The sequence below is a fragment of the Oncorhynchus mykiss genome, chromosome 16 (assembly GCF_057628025.1).
Source record: "Oncorhynchus mykiss isolate SJ-2025 chromosome 16, ASM5762802v1, whole genome shotgun sequence".
NCBI classification, from domain to species: Eukaryota; Metazoa; Chordata; class Actinopteri; order Salmoniformes; family Salmonidae; genus Oncorhynchus; species Oncorhynchus mykiss.
Window position 1 is genome coordinate 13,510,376 of NC_143037.1, and position 14,245 is coordinate 13,524,620.

The 14,245-nt window shown below is 39.8% G+C and overlaps 1 protein-coding gene and 1 pseudogene across 2 annotated transcripts; one reads left to right on the forward strand and one right to left on the reverse strand.

The window, feature by feature from the left end:
• Positions 1–53: 53 nt before the first annotated feature.
• Positions 54–4,962, forward strand: LOC110491400 (ribonuclease P protein subunit p30-like; annotated as a pseudogene). The gene is made up of 9 exons (XR_016487136.1): positions 54–535; positions 626–682; positions 2,242–2,310; positions 2,402–2,477; positions 3,655–3,760; positions 3,858–3,887; positions 4,014–4,051; positions 4,168–4,234; positions 4,466–4,962. The product of XR_016487136.1 is annotated as a ribonuclease P protein subunit p30-like (transcript).
• Positions 4,747–9,175, reverse strand: LOC110492837 (uncharacterized). The gene is made up of 9 exons (XM_036946243.2): positions 9,008–9,175; positions 8,370–8,510; positions 7,964–8,092; positions 7,330–7,437; positions 7,115–7,213; positions 6,835–6,933; positions 6,337–6,435; positions 5,833–5,931; positions 4,747–5,588 (listed from the first exon to the last, which is right to left on the reverse strand). The coding sequence occupies exons 1-9, from the start codon at positions 9,020–9,022 to the stop codon at positions 5,469–5,471; spliced, it is 909 nt and encodes a 302-aa protein (XP_036802138.1). The 5' UTR covers positions 9,023–9,175; the 3' UTR covers positions 4,747–5,468.
• Between the last annotated feature and the right edge of the window lie 5,070 nt (positions 9,176–14,245).

Genomic DNA, 14,245 nt, shown 5'->3' on the forward strand with positions numbered 1-14,245 from the left:
CCGGATGCGGAAATATAAAAAACGACATATCCCATAAGGCATTTCAATTAACTCACTGTCGACATGCAAGTTTAAAATTATACACATGGAAACATGGCTGTGTTTATGGATTCGAATATTAGCTACACAACCGATAAAAAACGACTTCAGAATGTTATTGCAACAGCAGCACCGTAACTATGTTTGAACCATTTGCATAACTGTTTAACTAGCACAAACCTTTATGCATAAAGCAGACCATGGCTGCCTGGATAACGTTATGTTAGCTAGCAGCTCACCGTAACTAGCTATGTTTTTATCTTGTTCTCATTTGCAAAACTTAAGATAACACTAACTTCAGATTCGTCTTTGCTAACGTCTACGCGCTAGTTCATCGCTTGAGGCAACCCTCAATATGTCGTCGTACGATGGACCAGAACTAGCTGAAAGATGTCTTGATTGATTTGCTAATCAAGTACTGTAACGTTTTCATGTTTTAGTTGGATACTGCACAGTTGCCATCAATTATGTGGTTAATTTGCAACAAAAGAAACAGGTAGACTCGGTGTTCCCTGTTTTATAACTCGCCAAGTCAAGAGAGCTGTCCTCCCCTTTGTTAATAACATTTGTTTGCTTATGTTTACAGGGAATTGGCCAACCAAAATGTGTCTCAGAACTGTATGATACATTTCCCGTAGTGCAGGTAATGTGGAGTAATGTTGATGTATAAGGTAATACTTTTTCACGATGATAGCTATCACATTTCTCCATGCAGTGGGATAATAACTAAATATATTGTTTTTTGCACAGGGTAAATCCAGAACAATCAAGGTTTTAAACCGACTGACAGTTGTGGCCTCAGACCCATCACACTTTGAGTCCAATATACACTACAAAACCATTAGGAACACCTTTTGTAATATTGAGTTGACCTCTTTTGCCCATAGAACAGCCTCAATTAGTCAGAGCATGGACTCTTACACAAGGTGTCAAGCGTTCCACAGGAATGCTGGCCAATGTTGACTCCAATGCTTCCCACAGTTGTCAAATTGGCTGAATTTGGGTGGTGAACCATTCTTGATACACACGGGAAACTGTTGTGTGAAACCCAGAATCATTTCAATTCTTGACACTCAAACCGGTGTGTCTGACACCTAACGTAAACTCACCCCGTTCCGTATAAATGTGTGCAACCACGACATTCAAAAGAGGCTGCAAAGAAAACTGACTTCAAAATCTGGGGTGTGAACTACGTTTCTATTCAGGCGTTGATCGACATGGTAATGGATCTATAGTATTGGAGAAAAGTTGAGAACTGACCCTCCGTTACATCGTGACGTGTCATGTCGTAACGTACAGCACGTGTAAAGCAACTATTTCTGTCTTACAATCTCTCCACCAGGTGTAGCACTTCTTTCATCGTTTAAAAACAAGAAAGGGACAGGGTAAGGGGGATACCTAGTCATTTTTTGCGTCGTCACTGTAAGCGATCATTACTCTCAAAAGACAATGTTTACTTCTGAAGATCACTTTAGCACTGCCCTAAAAACCCGATTTCAAATTCGACACAAACCTTCAAATAGGTATGTAATGACCCATTATATTAACTCTTTATAGTGTTTTATTTACATTTTAGAGGCGATAAGGTGATAAATTGGACAGATCGAGTGACAAAAGGCCGTTTTCCCACAGGTGATCTCTCCTCACTATCACGCATTAGTTTCGCTTCCCCACCCGCCATTTTTAAAAAGACCCGATGGGGCTCATTGCCTTCTTGAATTATGCAGAAACGGCCAGCGTGAAGGTCATGTCATTTATTTTGTTGGAAAGGGGAGAAATTGTGCTTTACTATGGTATTAACATTACAATTGATCTGGAAGTATTATGTTTTTGGGGCGCTAAAATAAGGTCAATTGTATGGACCAAGGCGATGTACAAAAGTGAGTGAGTTTACGTTACTACCATACCCCATTCAAAGGCACATATCTTTTCTTGCCCATACACCCTCTGAATGGCACACATACAATCCATGTCTCAAGGCTTAAAAATCCTTTTTTGACCTGTTTCCTTCCATCTACACCAATTTTAAGTGAATTTAACAGGTGACATCAATAAGGGATCATGTCTTTCAGCTGGTCAGTCTGTCGTGGAATGAGCAAGTGTTCCTAAGGTTTTGTATACTCTGTGTGCAGTAGAAGTTTAAACATTTGATGACAGTATTCATATTGCATGATTTTTCAAATAATATCTGTCCCTTCCCAGAGACCAACTGCAGAGTACGAAGCTTATGACTTAGTGGCTGTCTATCCTAAAACAGAGAAGTTGTTTCATGTAAGTACATTTTTCAGCATCATTATCCACTACTGACAATGTATGTTAGGATAACCTTCTGCTCATTTTGGTGTTCTACATGTTTCAATAGGCAGCTTGCATGACATTCGATGTTGACATCATCTGTGTAGCAGTGACAGAAAAACAACCCTTCTCCAGTAAATGGGGTAAGTATGTATACAGTGCCTTGCAAAAGTATTCACACCCCTTGGTTTTCTTCACATTTTATTTTTACAGTGGGATCAAAATTGATATTTTTTTTGTCAACAATCTACACACAAAGTACTGTCAGTGGAATTATTTTTTTTATTTTTTAGATAAATTCATAACTACAATATAGTCATTGCATCAGTATTCATCACCTTTGTTTTGGCTAGCCTAAATTAGTTCAGGAATAAAAATGTGGCTTAAAAAAATCACATTAAGTTACATGGACTATGTGCGAAATAATAGGGGTTGACATGATTTTTGAATGACTAACCCTTCCTCTGTCCCCCATAAATACATTTGTAATATCCCTCAGTCAAGTATTGAATTTCAAGCACAGATTCAACTACAAAGACCAGGAAGCTTTTCAAAAGCCTCATGAAGAAGGGCACTAAGGTTATATTTTTGGCCTGAATGTGAGGCCTTACGTTTGGGGAAAATCCAACACATCACTGAGTAACTGCCTCATTTTCAAGCATGGTGGTGGCTGCATCATGGTATGGGTATGCATGACATTGGCAACTATTGGGGAGTTTTTATAGGATAAAAAGAAACAGGGTGGTGTTAAGGACAAGCAAAATCCTAGAGGAAAACCTGGTTCAGTCTACTTTACACCAGAGACTGAGAGTTGAATTCACCTTTCAGCAGAACTATAACCTACAACACAAGGCCAAATAATGTTCCTGACTGCCCAAGTTACAGTTTTGACTTATCTGCTTGAAAATCTATGGCGAGACATTTTAAAATGGTCCCTAACATCTTGACAGAGCTTGAAGAATTATGAAAAGAATTATGGACAAATATTGCACAGTCCAGGTGTGAAAAGTTCTTATAGACTTACCCAAGAAGACACAGCAGTAATCGATGCCAAAAGTGTTTCTAACATGTATGGACTCAGAGGAGCTGAATACTTATGCAACAAATATATTTTAGTTATATCATATACTAAATATAATTTTTCTTCCACTTTGACATTAGAGTATTTTGTATATCCAAGGGGTCTGAATAGTTTTTCAAGGCACTTGTCAGTATTTGAATTAACAACTTATTTGGTGACTCACTTGCTTTCTTTTGGTTGGAGTGGATACCTTTTTTTTTTTCTATAGTAAAAGTGATGTAACTTATTCTTGTTGAAAGAGGTGTGTTCTTTGAAATAAGTTACGCACCTGCAATCCGAGACTCCACCATGAGAAGATACACCATCGCACATTCCATCAGTCTCGTGGAGATGTGCAAAGGAAAGGTAAACAAATACACCCCATCGCGGTTCATTGTTCACCTGTTAATCCACCTGCCATTTTCAAACGGTGCGTGTAACCGCAATGTTTTCTTTCAATTAGAATGTAACTGTGACGAGCGGGGCAGAAAAGGTACGATCGAAATGAGATTGTCACCTAAGAGGGTAAGACTATCATATGAACCTTGAGCACGTTAACATCATCCTGAAATGAACTTTACTAATGTAAATGTGTCTTGTGTCCCTCCTCCTTGTTCAGTCCCTTGAGTTGAGGGGACCCTACGACATTGGCAACTTGTATCCTTACATTACCTTCTACAGTACTTGATGTAGGCTACTAGAATAGAGTGCAGACTTATGCAGGTGTGATGAGGCCAACCTGTGTCCGTGCTGTTGTCCTGAATGAGGTCCAGAGGCCTACTTTTTGGCCTGGCAAATCTGCAATCTCCTCCAACTGTCGCGCTGTCCACTTACATGGAGGTGAATAGGCTGCTGTTTATTGGTCAATCGCGCTGAATACGTTGTGTCAAATCACAAATGTTATCTTCACTTGGGCTACTCACTGTCCTGTTTAACCATCTATGGAATGTTATTTTTTTGTAATTTATCAAATAACACAGTCATTAAACTATATTTACTACATGTTGATCAGTCTCAAAGCAGAATTTGTGGCACAAGGGAACCAATTAATGTACTGTGTTGTCATTCCAGAAACAAGAAAGACTGCCTTGGGTATTGTACACACTATGAAGAAAGAGCAGCCATTGAGAGACAGGAGGATGTTCCAGCCTCAGATGGCTAAGATTGAGACTGCATAGTAGAAAGTAAAATACTTTCGGATTAATAGAGAATGTGTTTATGTAAATGCCCTTTTATGAATATCTTTGTGTTAATGTGACTGTTTTCTAATGGTCAGTGGTAGCATAGTTTGTCATGGATTAGCAACTATGATGATGCTTGTTCCTTTTAGACAAAGGAATCAAATTCAGATAGCAAAGGCAATGCTGTCTATTTAATACATTTACAGGTAAACATGTAGTGGAAACATTGCAGTTACTTCAGGAAGTGTATTAATACTACACAAGCATTTTCAAATCCTGTATTCTCACTGACTACCACACAACCAGGTTGAAGCCACAGGCTTGCTTTCTGCGGAACAGTATTGTTTTGTGACTATCTTTTTATATTAAAGAGAAATTAAGAATGTATCAATTCAGTCATTTCTTTCTAAAAATGTGACTTTATACTATAGTCATGCTGATGTCGTAAGGCAAGTCACATTTTCCAAACGTTGAACTTTCTCTTTCCCCCCTCATAGTTCATTTGTCAACCTTTAGCATTTCAGACTTCCAATAAGCTGCCTATAAAGAAACAAACATCCCTGGGAGCAAATGCAGTTAGCTCAAAGTTCCAGACCAAACCTCTGCTAGTTCACAAAAATTGACTCCGGTCCTTGAAGTCAGCCTAGCGTAAATTACACCAAAGATTATCTATTGACAAGACAGTCGTGACGGGCTTATCTCCCGTGGACAGATTTTGGGCTGAGTACATCCTCTCCCTTCGCCTCTTCATCTATGATGAAACCTTGGAGGCTGTATGTCTTTAATCAACAGATAAATAATCACTTTGACAACTACTCTGCACAAAGGAACTGGGCTATCTTTCGCTGTTATCTACTCATTCTGAGTGAGTTCCGACCTGTATAAAATGCAATTTAATTGAACAGGACTTTACTTGACTTGACAGGAGTTTTTGCATCATCCTTGAAGTTGCTGAGAATCGATTTAGCCCCACTCTGCCACTCCAGAGTGCTATCCAATGCTGACTTTCCCACCTGTGTTGGAGAAAAACAAACATGTATTTATTATCTCAATAGTAGTTAGTGGTATGTTACAGCAATAACCTTTGACTGATGTTTTCTTGTGATTAAATATTGGGTGTATTTCTTCTGATCTCAGATTAAATCTTACTCATCACCACAAGATGGCACCGTGTTCATGGATAAATCCTGTCACCTTTTGCTATCACTAGTATGATTCTCTGACTACATGATGCACGTAAGTTAGTAAAATACTTACACAATTCTTGAGTTTTGGATTGGCTCCATGAAGCAGGAGTAGTTGGATGATTTTGAATCTGTTCAGTCTCACTGCATCGTGCATGGGAGTGTCTCCTTCCTGTGTAAAATAAATAAACAAAACCATAGTTAAAGACCCATTACATTGGTGTTTCATACTTAGTTAAGCAATAAGGCCCGGGGAGGTGTGGTATATTACCGATATACCACAGCTAAGGGATGTTCTTATGTACAACACAGAGTGCCTGGATACAGCCCTTACCCGTGGTATATTGGCAATATACCACAAACCCCGAAGGTGCCTTATTGCTATTATAAACTTGTTACCAATGTAATTAGAACAGTACACATTTTTGTGTCATACCCATGGTATACGGTCAGCTATACCATGGCTGTCAGCCAATCAGCATTCATGGCTCGAACCACCCAGTTTAAAATTCTGATTAGATTCTAAGGTATATATATCGGAGCAAATTAATTCCCACACTGAATGAGAATAACTCACCCTGTCTTTGGCATTGACGTCAGCTCCACAGTGGACTAGTTGTTCAGCACATTCATAGTGACCGGTTCTCACTGCAACATGAAGGGGAGTGCTACGGAGCTAATGAATGAACAAAGAAACATTTACAGATGTAAGATCTTCATTTGATCACCCTGTTGCAGGATAACTTTCCTGCAATCGTGGAAATGTCAAACTTGTAGTGTGTTTAAGGTTTAGAGGCTTCTGAAGTTTCTATTTTCCACTTTGACATTTCAGACTTCATTTTCTCTTCTGGAAAATGTATCAACCCCTACAAAAAATGTAAATTAATTATAATCCACATTATTTCCCAGCTGTAACAAACTGGCTCAAATTAAGATATGTAAGGATAAACCACATTGAACCTAATCTCAGTTCCAGGTTTGTCATGAGAGATTACATTGGCCCTGATGCATTTAGTGATATTTGTGCGTGTTCTGACCCACAGCGGCATGTTAGCTTTGTGTTCTGTAGTCTTACCTTATCCCTGGCAGAGAAGCTGCCATCTTTGTTGAGCAGCAGTTCTAACACAGATGTGCTTCCTCCTCGGCAGGCAGAGTGGACAGCAGTAGCATCCAGCTAAATGAAGGCAACCAATGGGATTATACATTATACAAAAATCCACCTTGTTTTTATCTGTTCCTTTCTCTCATCAACACCAACTGATTTTACAGTAAAGGATCAAAGACTGTGCAATATATTGCCAAGAGCTTGCCTCCTGTGGACCTGCAGTTATTTTTGAGCTTTTCCATTAAAGTACCTTGTCTTTGTACTCAATTGAAGCTCCAGCCTCCAGTAGCCTCTTCACAACATCCACGTGTCCCTGTGTGCAAGCTCTGTGCAGGCCTGTGCGTCTGAACTGTAAAGGCATAGGAAGGAGGACATTGCATTACAACATACATTACACACGATGACACAGCTGAGCTGACGTGCATTGGCAAACTTTAGCTTGGTCGGTGTTGTCTAAACACTCACATTGTCACAAGCGTTGATATCTCCCGATTTTTCCAGATACCTTTCGATCAATGGCAGTTTGTTCTCCTCGCAGGCCTTGAAGAAATCTTCCTCATTCACATAATAAGGCTGCAAGGAGAGATGGTGATTCAGCTAAATGTAGCCAGGGGCGGACTGTCAGAAATGCCAGATGGGCTAGTACATTTTTAGCCCAGTGGGCCTGTCTGACTTGTTTGGGGGGGGGGGGGGGGGGGTTGCGCAAAATAATAATAATTTCACTAATAATGGGTGCCTCAAGGAAAAAATTGTCCAGTGGGTTATAAATGCCAGGGCCAATTTCTGGTCCCTGTCCACCCCTGAACGTAGCAGTTACTTAGTAGTGATCAGTCTTCTTATTCTGGGTCAAATCTTATTAATTGCCTCTATTCTTAAATCTCAAATTCGATGCTTTATCAATTCAATTCAAGGGGCTTTATTGGCGTGAAGTAGATATACAAAAGTGAAATAAACAAACAAAAATTAACAGCAAACATTACACTGACAGAAGTTCAGAAAGAATAAAGACATTACAAATGTAATATTATGTATATATACAATGTTGTAACAATGTGCAAATGGTTAAAGTCATCCTACTCAACTACTAGGCCTGTCTTACCACAGTCTCTGGTGGGGGTGGTGGCTTGCGAACTTGTACTCTTCTCGCTCTCTTTCTTGACTTCCTCAGTTGCAGAATATTCTGGAGGTCATCAATTGTCTCTAACCTCAGATGTCCAGATTTGTCTACCTGCAGAATCAAACATTTCAAGTACAGATATTCTATACATCTTGCCCTCCTATAAAGTTGCTTCGCAACTGGGGATTTAATACTTGGTACCATGATCTTTATGATTACTCTTTTTGTGCCAAAACTACTGCAGCAAATTCACAGGGTTCCCCAACCAAGATTCAAACCGCAACCTTATGTCTGTCAATTCAACACATAAACATACCTCATTAGGGCTGAACCTCTTAACAAGATCGCTGGCATTGCACTAAGGATGCTACGATAGTATCCGACTTACATTTAAATTCAAGGGGACATCCGTGTTAGCCAGGCTGTCCTTGTGAGATCGCAGGTCATCTTGTTTCTCCTGGTTAACCGATGTCTCGTATTCTCCCTCTGAATACTCCGCTTCTCCAGGCTCGCATTTTTTGGCGGTAACCTTGAATACAAAACACTGTATTAGGAATATGTGAGCAACTGAGACAATCCTGTGTCCTGTGACCCCATGCCCATTGGCATCTGTGATAGAGGGAGTGAGTAGAATACACCCAACAGCAGGTGTAAGAAGGCTTTTCACAGAGAATTTCGGTCTTCATGTGATTATCGTTCTCAAACTGTTACTGTAGAAGTTAATATTCATCTCAGAGTTGTTGAGGTTGCAGCTCAGCGTCATGAACACAGTCCAACATCCGAAATCCTAATTGCAGACTCTAACCCTAAATTCTTTGCTACTGTGGTCATTCTGTGGATCACAATAAAAATCTAGTGGAACGAAAGCAGATAGCTTTCGAAAAATTGCCAGAGGAATTGTTACATACCACTCCACTGTCGGAGCCAGGAACACAAGTATTTCGCTACACCCGCAATAACATCTGCTAAATATGTGTATGTGACGAATAAAATTTGATTTGATTTGAAAAAGACATAAAGACCCACTCTTTGAATACCCATCAGCTCAAATCCCCAGTCAATGGTCAGTGTCAACTGTCTGTGTTCTACGGTTGCAGGCCTCAGTTCAACGTCTTATATGTATTTGAAGCTGGCAAGCAATGAGATCATGTTCTAACCCGAGATTCTCGCCTGGCTCCGCCACAGGGCAAGGTTTCCTGTCACGGCCCGGCTGGCACGTTTGGGAGAAGGAAGGGGTGAGCTAAGAAAGCCATGGGACTGAGTCGGATGCCTTTGGCTGCCATCGCCTCTATCAGTCAGTACCAGGAATGGAAGTGAAACCTGAATTGCGGAACCAACTCTATGACTACATGCCGCCATGCACGGTGACCAAAGGCTCCAGTCATGTAATGGCCTTCCACTCCCCCCTCAAACAGTAGTTCCCACCAACAGCTGGCCCCGGGCCCAGTAGCCTCTGCCACATAGAACATACTGTAACTACAACCCTCAGCTACGACACAGACAGGACAGGAAGAGATGACTTAGTAGGGTTACAGCATCCAAACATCTATTTATACAAATCAATGACTTGTGTTCTGTGTTCTACTACCCCGTGACTTATTATGTACAGACTGATATGAGTAGTTGTTTGTTTCTCAGTGGGTCTACTAACTGACGGACGGACGGACTGCATTTTCTGTGTCGTTTTTATCGTATTGGATTTCTGTACCATTGCATTACTTACACTGGTCAATACAATTATTACTACCTGAAACTCACAGGAGGTTGGTGGCACCTTAATTGGGGACAATGGGCTTGTGGTAATGACTGGAGTGGAATAGATGGAATGGTATCAAATAGATGATTTCCATGTGGTTGATTCCATTCCATTTGCTCAGTTCTGGACATTATTATGAGTCGTTCTCCCCTCAGCAGCCTCCTGCCCTTAAACTATTTTTATTGGAGCCGGTGATAAATCAAATTTTATTTGTCACATGCTCCGAATACATCCTTACCGTGAAATGCTTACTTACAAGCCCTTAACCAACATCGCAGATTTAAGAAAATAGAGTTAAGAAAATACTTACTAAATAAACTAAAGTAACAAAAATATATAAGTAACACAATAAAATAACAATAACGAAGCTATATACAGGGGGTACCGGTACCGAGTCAATGTGAAGGGGGTACAGGTTAGTCGAGGTCATTTGTACATCTTTCTACTTACTGAGTCACATGGATGGGCTACGTGTTTAACAGCTGTCGTATTTTTACAAGCACACACTAATCTGTAGAGCTCAAAATGAACAAGTGAAACATAGCTCATTTTTAATGGTTACACCGGACTAATCCAGCCTGTCACAATTACCTTATTCCCATGTCCAATTGACAAATAGCACCATAAATGTTATCTTTAGCAATGTGGGTGGCGCAGTATTCGGGCATGTCTTAATTATACTAAGAATATGTCTCAGTGACACAGAACATTAAGATGTAACGATTACATCTACATTTAAAATGTGTCTCTTGCCCTGACATAGAAGAGACTACTTTATTAGGACTTTGACGATGTCTGGAAAGACCATACCAGGTGCTAGCATGCCTCTTAAAGATCATATTCATTCTAAAGGACAAACAGCACTTTATCCTCTTTTTTAAAAAAATTGTTGCGATACCTGCTCCCAAAGATACTCTCAGTTTTCTTTCTTAAAACGTTGTGCAGTAGGCCTAATAGTTATTTCACTTTTCACTGAAGTGAGATTCCATGATTGGGAACATTTTAGAATCTCCACCTGTTCTTGTTTTGTATCTAAGTGCCTGATTGATTCACATCGATTGGAACTTGAATAGTCTACCCTGTTGATGTAATACCATGAACTGCACATGTGTTTACAGGGCAGTGGGTGGACATGGTTGCACCTCAATTGCTCTCTGATTAAGTGATCATTAATCCTACCATACATCACAATGAAAACTTTAAATATGTAACACAAACCAATGGGAATACTATTATAATAATAATTTCACAAATATTTGCGCAGTATTTGTAGTATAATTAAACAAGTGCGGATGAAAATAAAACTAGCCTGGTGAAACCAGCCTGATCTCGGAGTTTACCATTCAATTTGACCAGGCTAGAAAGAAAAACATAAGACCCACAAACACTGAAAGGCAAATATAAAAACATCCAAAAGCTTAAAGATCAACATTCAAGTAGTGCCATGGATATAATCAGTATACATATTTGATTACAGTAGATATTATAATCCATGTTTGTACCAAACCCCTCACAGCTACTGTTGAGAACCTTTACAGCAATGCTGGTTGATTTGACAGGCTGTAAAGCAACATTTTGTCATTGTATCATCAATCAACATTGCACATCATTATTGTCAAAGTTTAAGTTGTTTGATTAAGTTGTTTGATTATATGAATACCGTATATTTACATTTTCTGCAGTGGCAGGATCCATGGCCTCAAGTTGTCCCTGCAAGGGTCTCCCTCTACCTGCAAGTATAGTTTCTCAGTTCAGCCCTGTATTGACAGGTGAGGGGGATATGATCTCTTGTGCCGTCAGATCAAAATCTTACTCCTGTGGGGAGGTTGGCCCTCTTGAAAACATTGCTTTACAGCCTGTCTGCTACATCCAGCCAATCACATCCCACCCTCATCACTTACCCCTAACGTTGGAACGACCGGGAGATACGTCACTCCTGCTTACCTCCATCCTCATTTGGCAAGTTAAGTTTTTTTTTTGCATTTCTCATCTTTAATCTCCACTAAGTGTTTTTGTTTATTTTCTTAATTTTTTTAAAAACAGTGTCATACTTTCTTTTGTTACAGGAAAAAGTCACTCCTTGAAAATGTTTATCTGATGGTAGTTGAAGATGTAAACCGGGCAAGAGTGAGCTATCAACATAAATGGGTGACAGGACATCGACGTACATAAGGACTGAGATACAGTTTCAGAACAACATACAAGTGAACAAGATATTTTCATGTTGTCAAGTTGTAAAAGTGTTGTAAGTCATGAGCCAATGGCATGAGTGGAATAACAAGCAAGCAGAACAGAAACAAAACCCTTGACCCGAAAGCTAAAAAAAATTAAATAATAAATATTAAACCTATTTATGCAGGATAGTTTGTTAGGTCTCTTGCTCGGAGACTGCAGCAAACAGAGTAAAGTAGTAAAAAAGTTTTTAAAAAGTTAGCAATTTTATGAATTATTTAATGAATTATTTTAAAGGTTTGGTTGTTTTTAAATCAATAAAGACTGTGCTCTGTTTTCCAGTTTAAACACGTACAGCATAGTGGTAATGGGATTTAGAATGACAGGGCTGGTTCCCCAGACTCAGATGAAGTCTACTCGACATGGACTAAAAAGCACTTTAAATATAAAATCTCCATTGAAAAAGGTTTTAGTCCAGAAGTAGGTTTTCAGACATGAAAAGTCAGACATTGTCCAATAAATATTACTTTATCATGAGGTAATGTTCTTTAAACTCTAGCTGAAGTGGCAATCCTATCTCTGGCATGGTTGGCATACTTTTTGGATAGGGAATGTTGAATAGGACAATAAAACTATAAATAATATGGCAGACATAAAAAGACCACCAGCACAGGGATCAGGGGTGAAGTTCTGCCTCCTTGACCATCTTTCCTCCCCTCAGAGTGTCACATGGATTCTTGTAAAACTAAATCTGTAATGCAACACAGCTGAAGGGCCAGTCTCTTTGCATATCAATACCTCTCATTCCTTGACCCTTTAACTGGTTATACCATCTGCTCTGTGCCTTTAGAGAGGGCCAGGTGTGTCAGATCACCCACCACCCACCTTGACATAAAACAGAGTTTGTTCCGTGCTATCTTCATCAAATTTCAGGGACGGTTGAATAAGTAGGATTGATTGCACATCTTAGAATTCAAACAATGCTTGAGGAAAGCACTGAGATTCAGTTGTGTTTGATCTGAGGCACAGCACACATTTTAAATTACTCTGGAGTCTGGACATGTGAATGTGGTTTGATGACGCCATGGAGTTGTGTTGTATGTTGTGTGTAACTTAAGAAATGCATGTTGTTTTAATGGCGCCGGAGAGGATGGCTGCCATTTTATTGGCTCTTAACCAACCATGCTATTTTGTTTGTTTTTTCGAATTGTTTGTAATTGGCTATGTACATAATGTTGCTGCTACCGTCTCGTATGACCGAAAAGAGCTTTTGGACATCAGAACAGCGATTACTCACCTTAAATTCGACAAATAATTTAATGAAAGGGATGTACTCCAGACACCCAAACAGGCCCTCATCCCGGTCATTTGCAGGAGAAAGAGACGGAAGAGGTATCGCGGAAGGAGATTGGGGTGCCTTGCTGAGGATCCACCGACAAGTGGCTAATCTGCCTTTGCCATCGGTCCTATTGGCCAACGTACAATCGCTGGATAATAAATTGGACAAACTAAAAGCACGTATATCCCACCAATGGGACATTAAAAACTATAATATCTTATGTTTCACCAAGTCGTGGCTGAACGACGACATGAATAACATTCAGCTGGTGGGTTATACACTGTATCTGCAGGATAGAACAGCAGCCTTTGGTACGACAATGGGTGACGGTCTATGTACAGTGCCTTGCGAAAGTATTCGGCCCCCTTGAACTTTGCAACCTTTTGCCACATTTCAGGCTTCAAACATAAAGATATAAAACTGTATTTTTTTGTGAAGAATCAACAACAAGTGGGACACAATCATGAAGTGGAACGACATTTATTGGATTTTTCAAACTTTTTTAACAAATCAAAAACTGAAAAATTGGGCGTGCAAAATTATTCAGCCCCTTTACTTTCAGTGCAGCAAACTCTCTCCAGAAGTTCAGTGAGGATCTCTGAATGATCCAATGTTGACCTAAATGACTAATGATGATAAATACAATCCACCTGTGTGTAATCAAGTCTCCGTATAAATGCACCTGCACTGTGATAGTCTCAGAGGTCCGTTAAAAGCGCAGAGAGCATCATGAAGAACAAGGAACACACCAGGCAGGTCCGAGATACTGTTGTGAAGAAGTTTAAAGCCAGATTTGGATACAAAAAGATTTCCCAAGCTTTAAACATCCCAAGGAGCACTGTGCAAGCGATAATATTGAAATGGAAGGAGTATCAGACCACTGCAAATCTACCAAGACCTGGCCGTCCCTCTAAACTTTCAGCTCATACAAGGAGAAGACTGATCAGAGATGCAGCCAAGAGGCCCATGATCACTCTGGATGAACTGCAGAGATCTA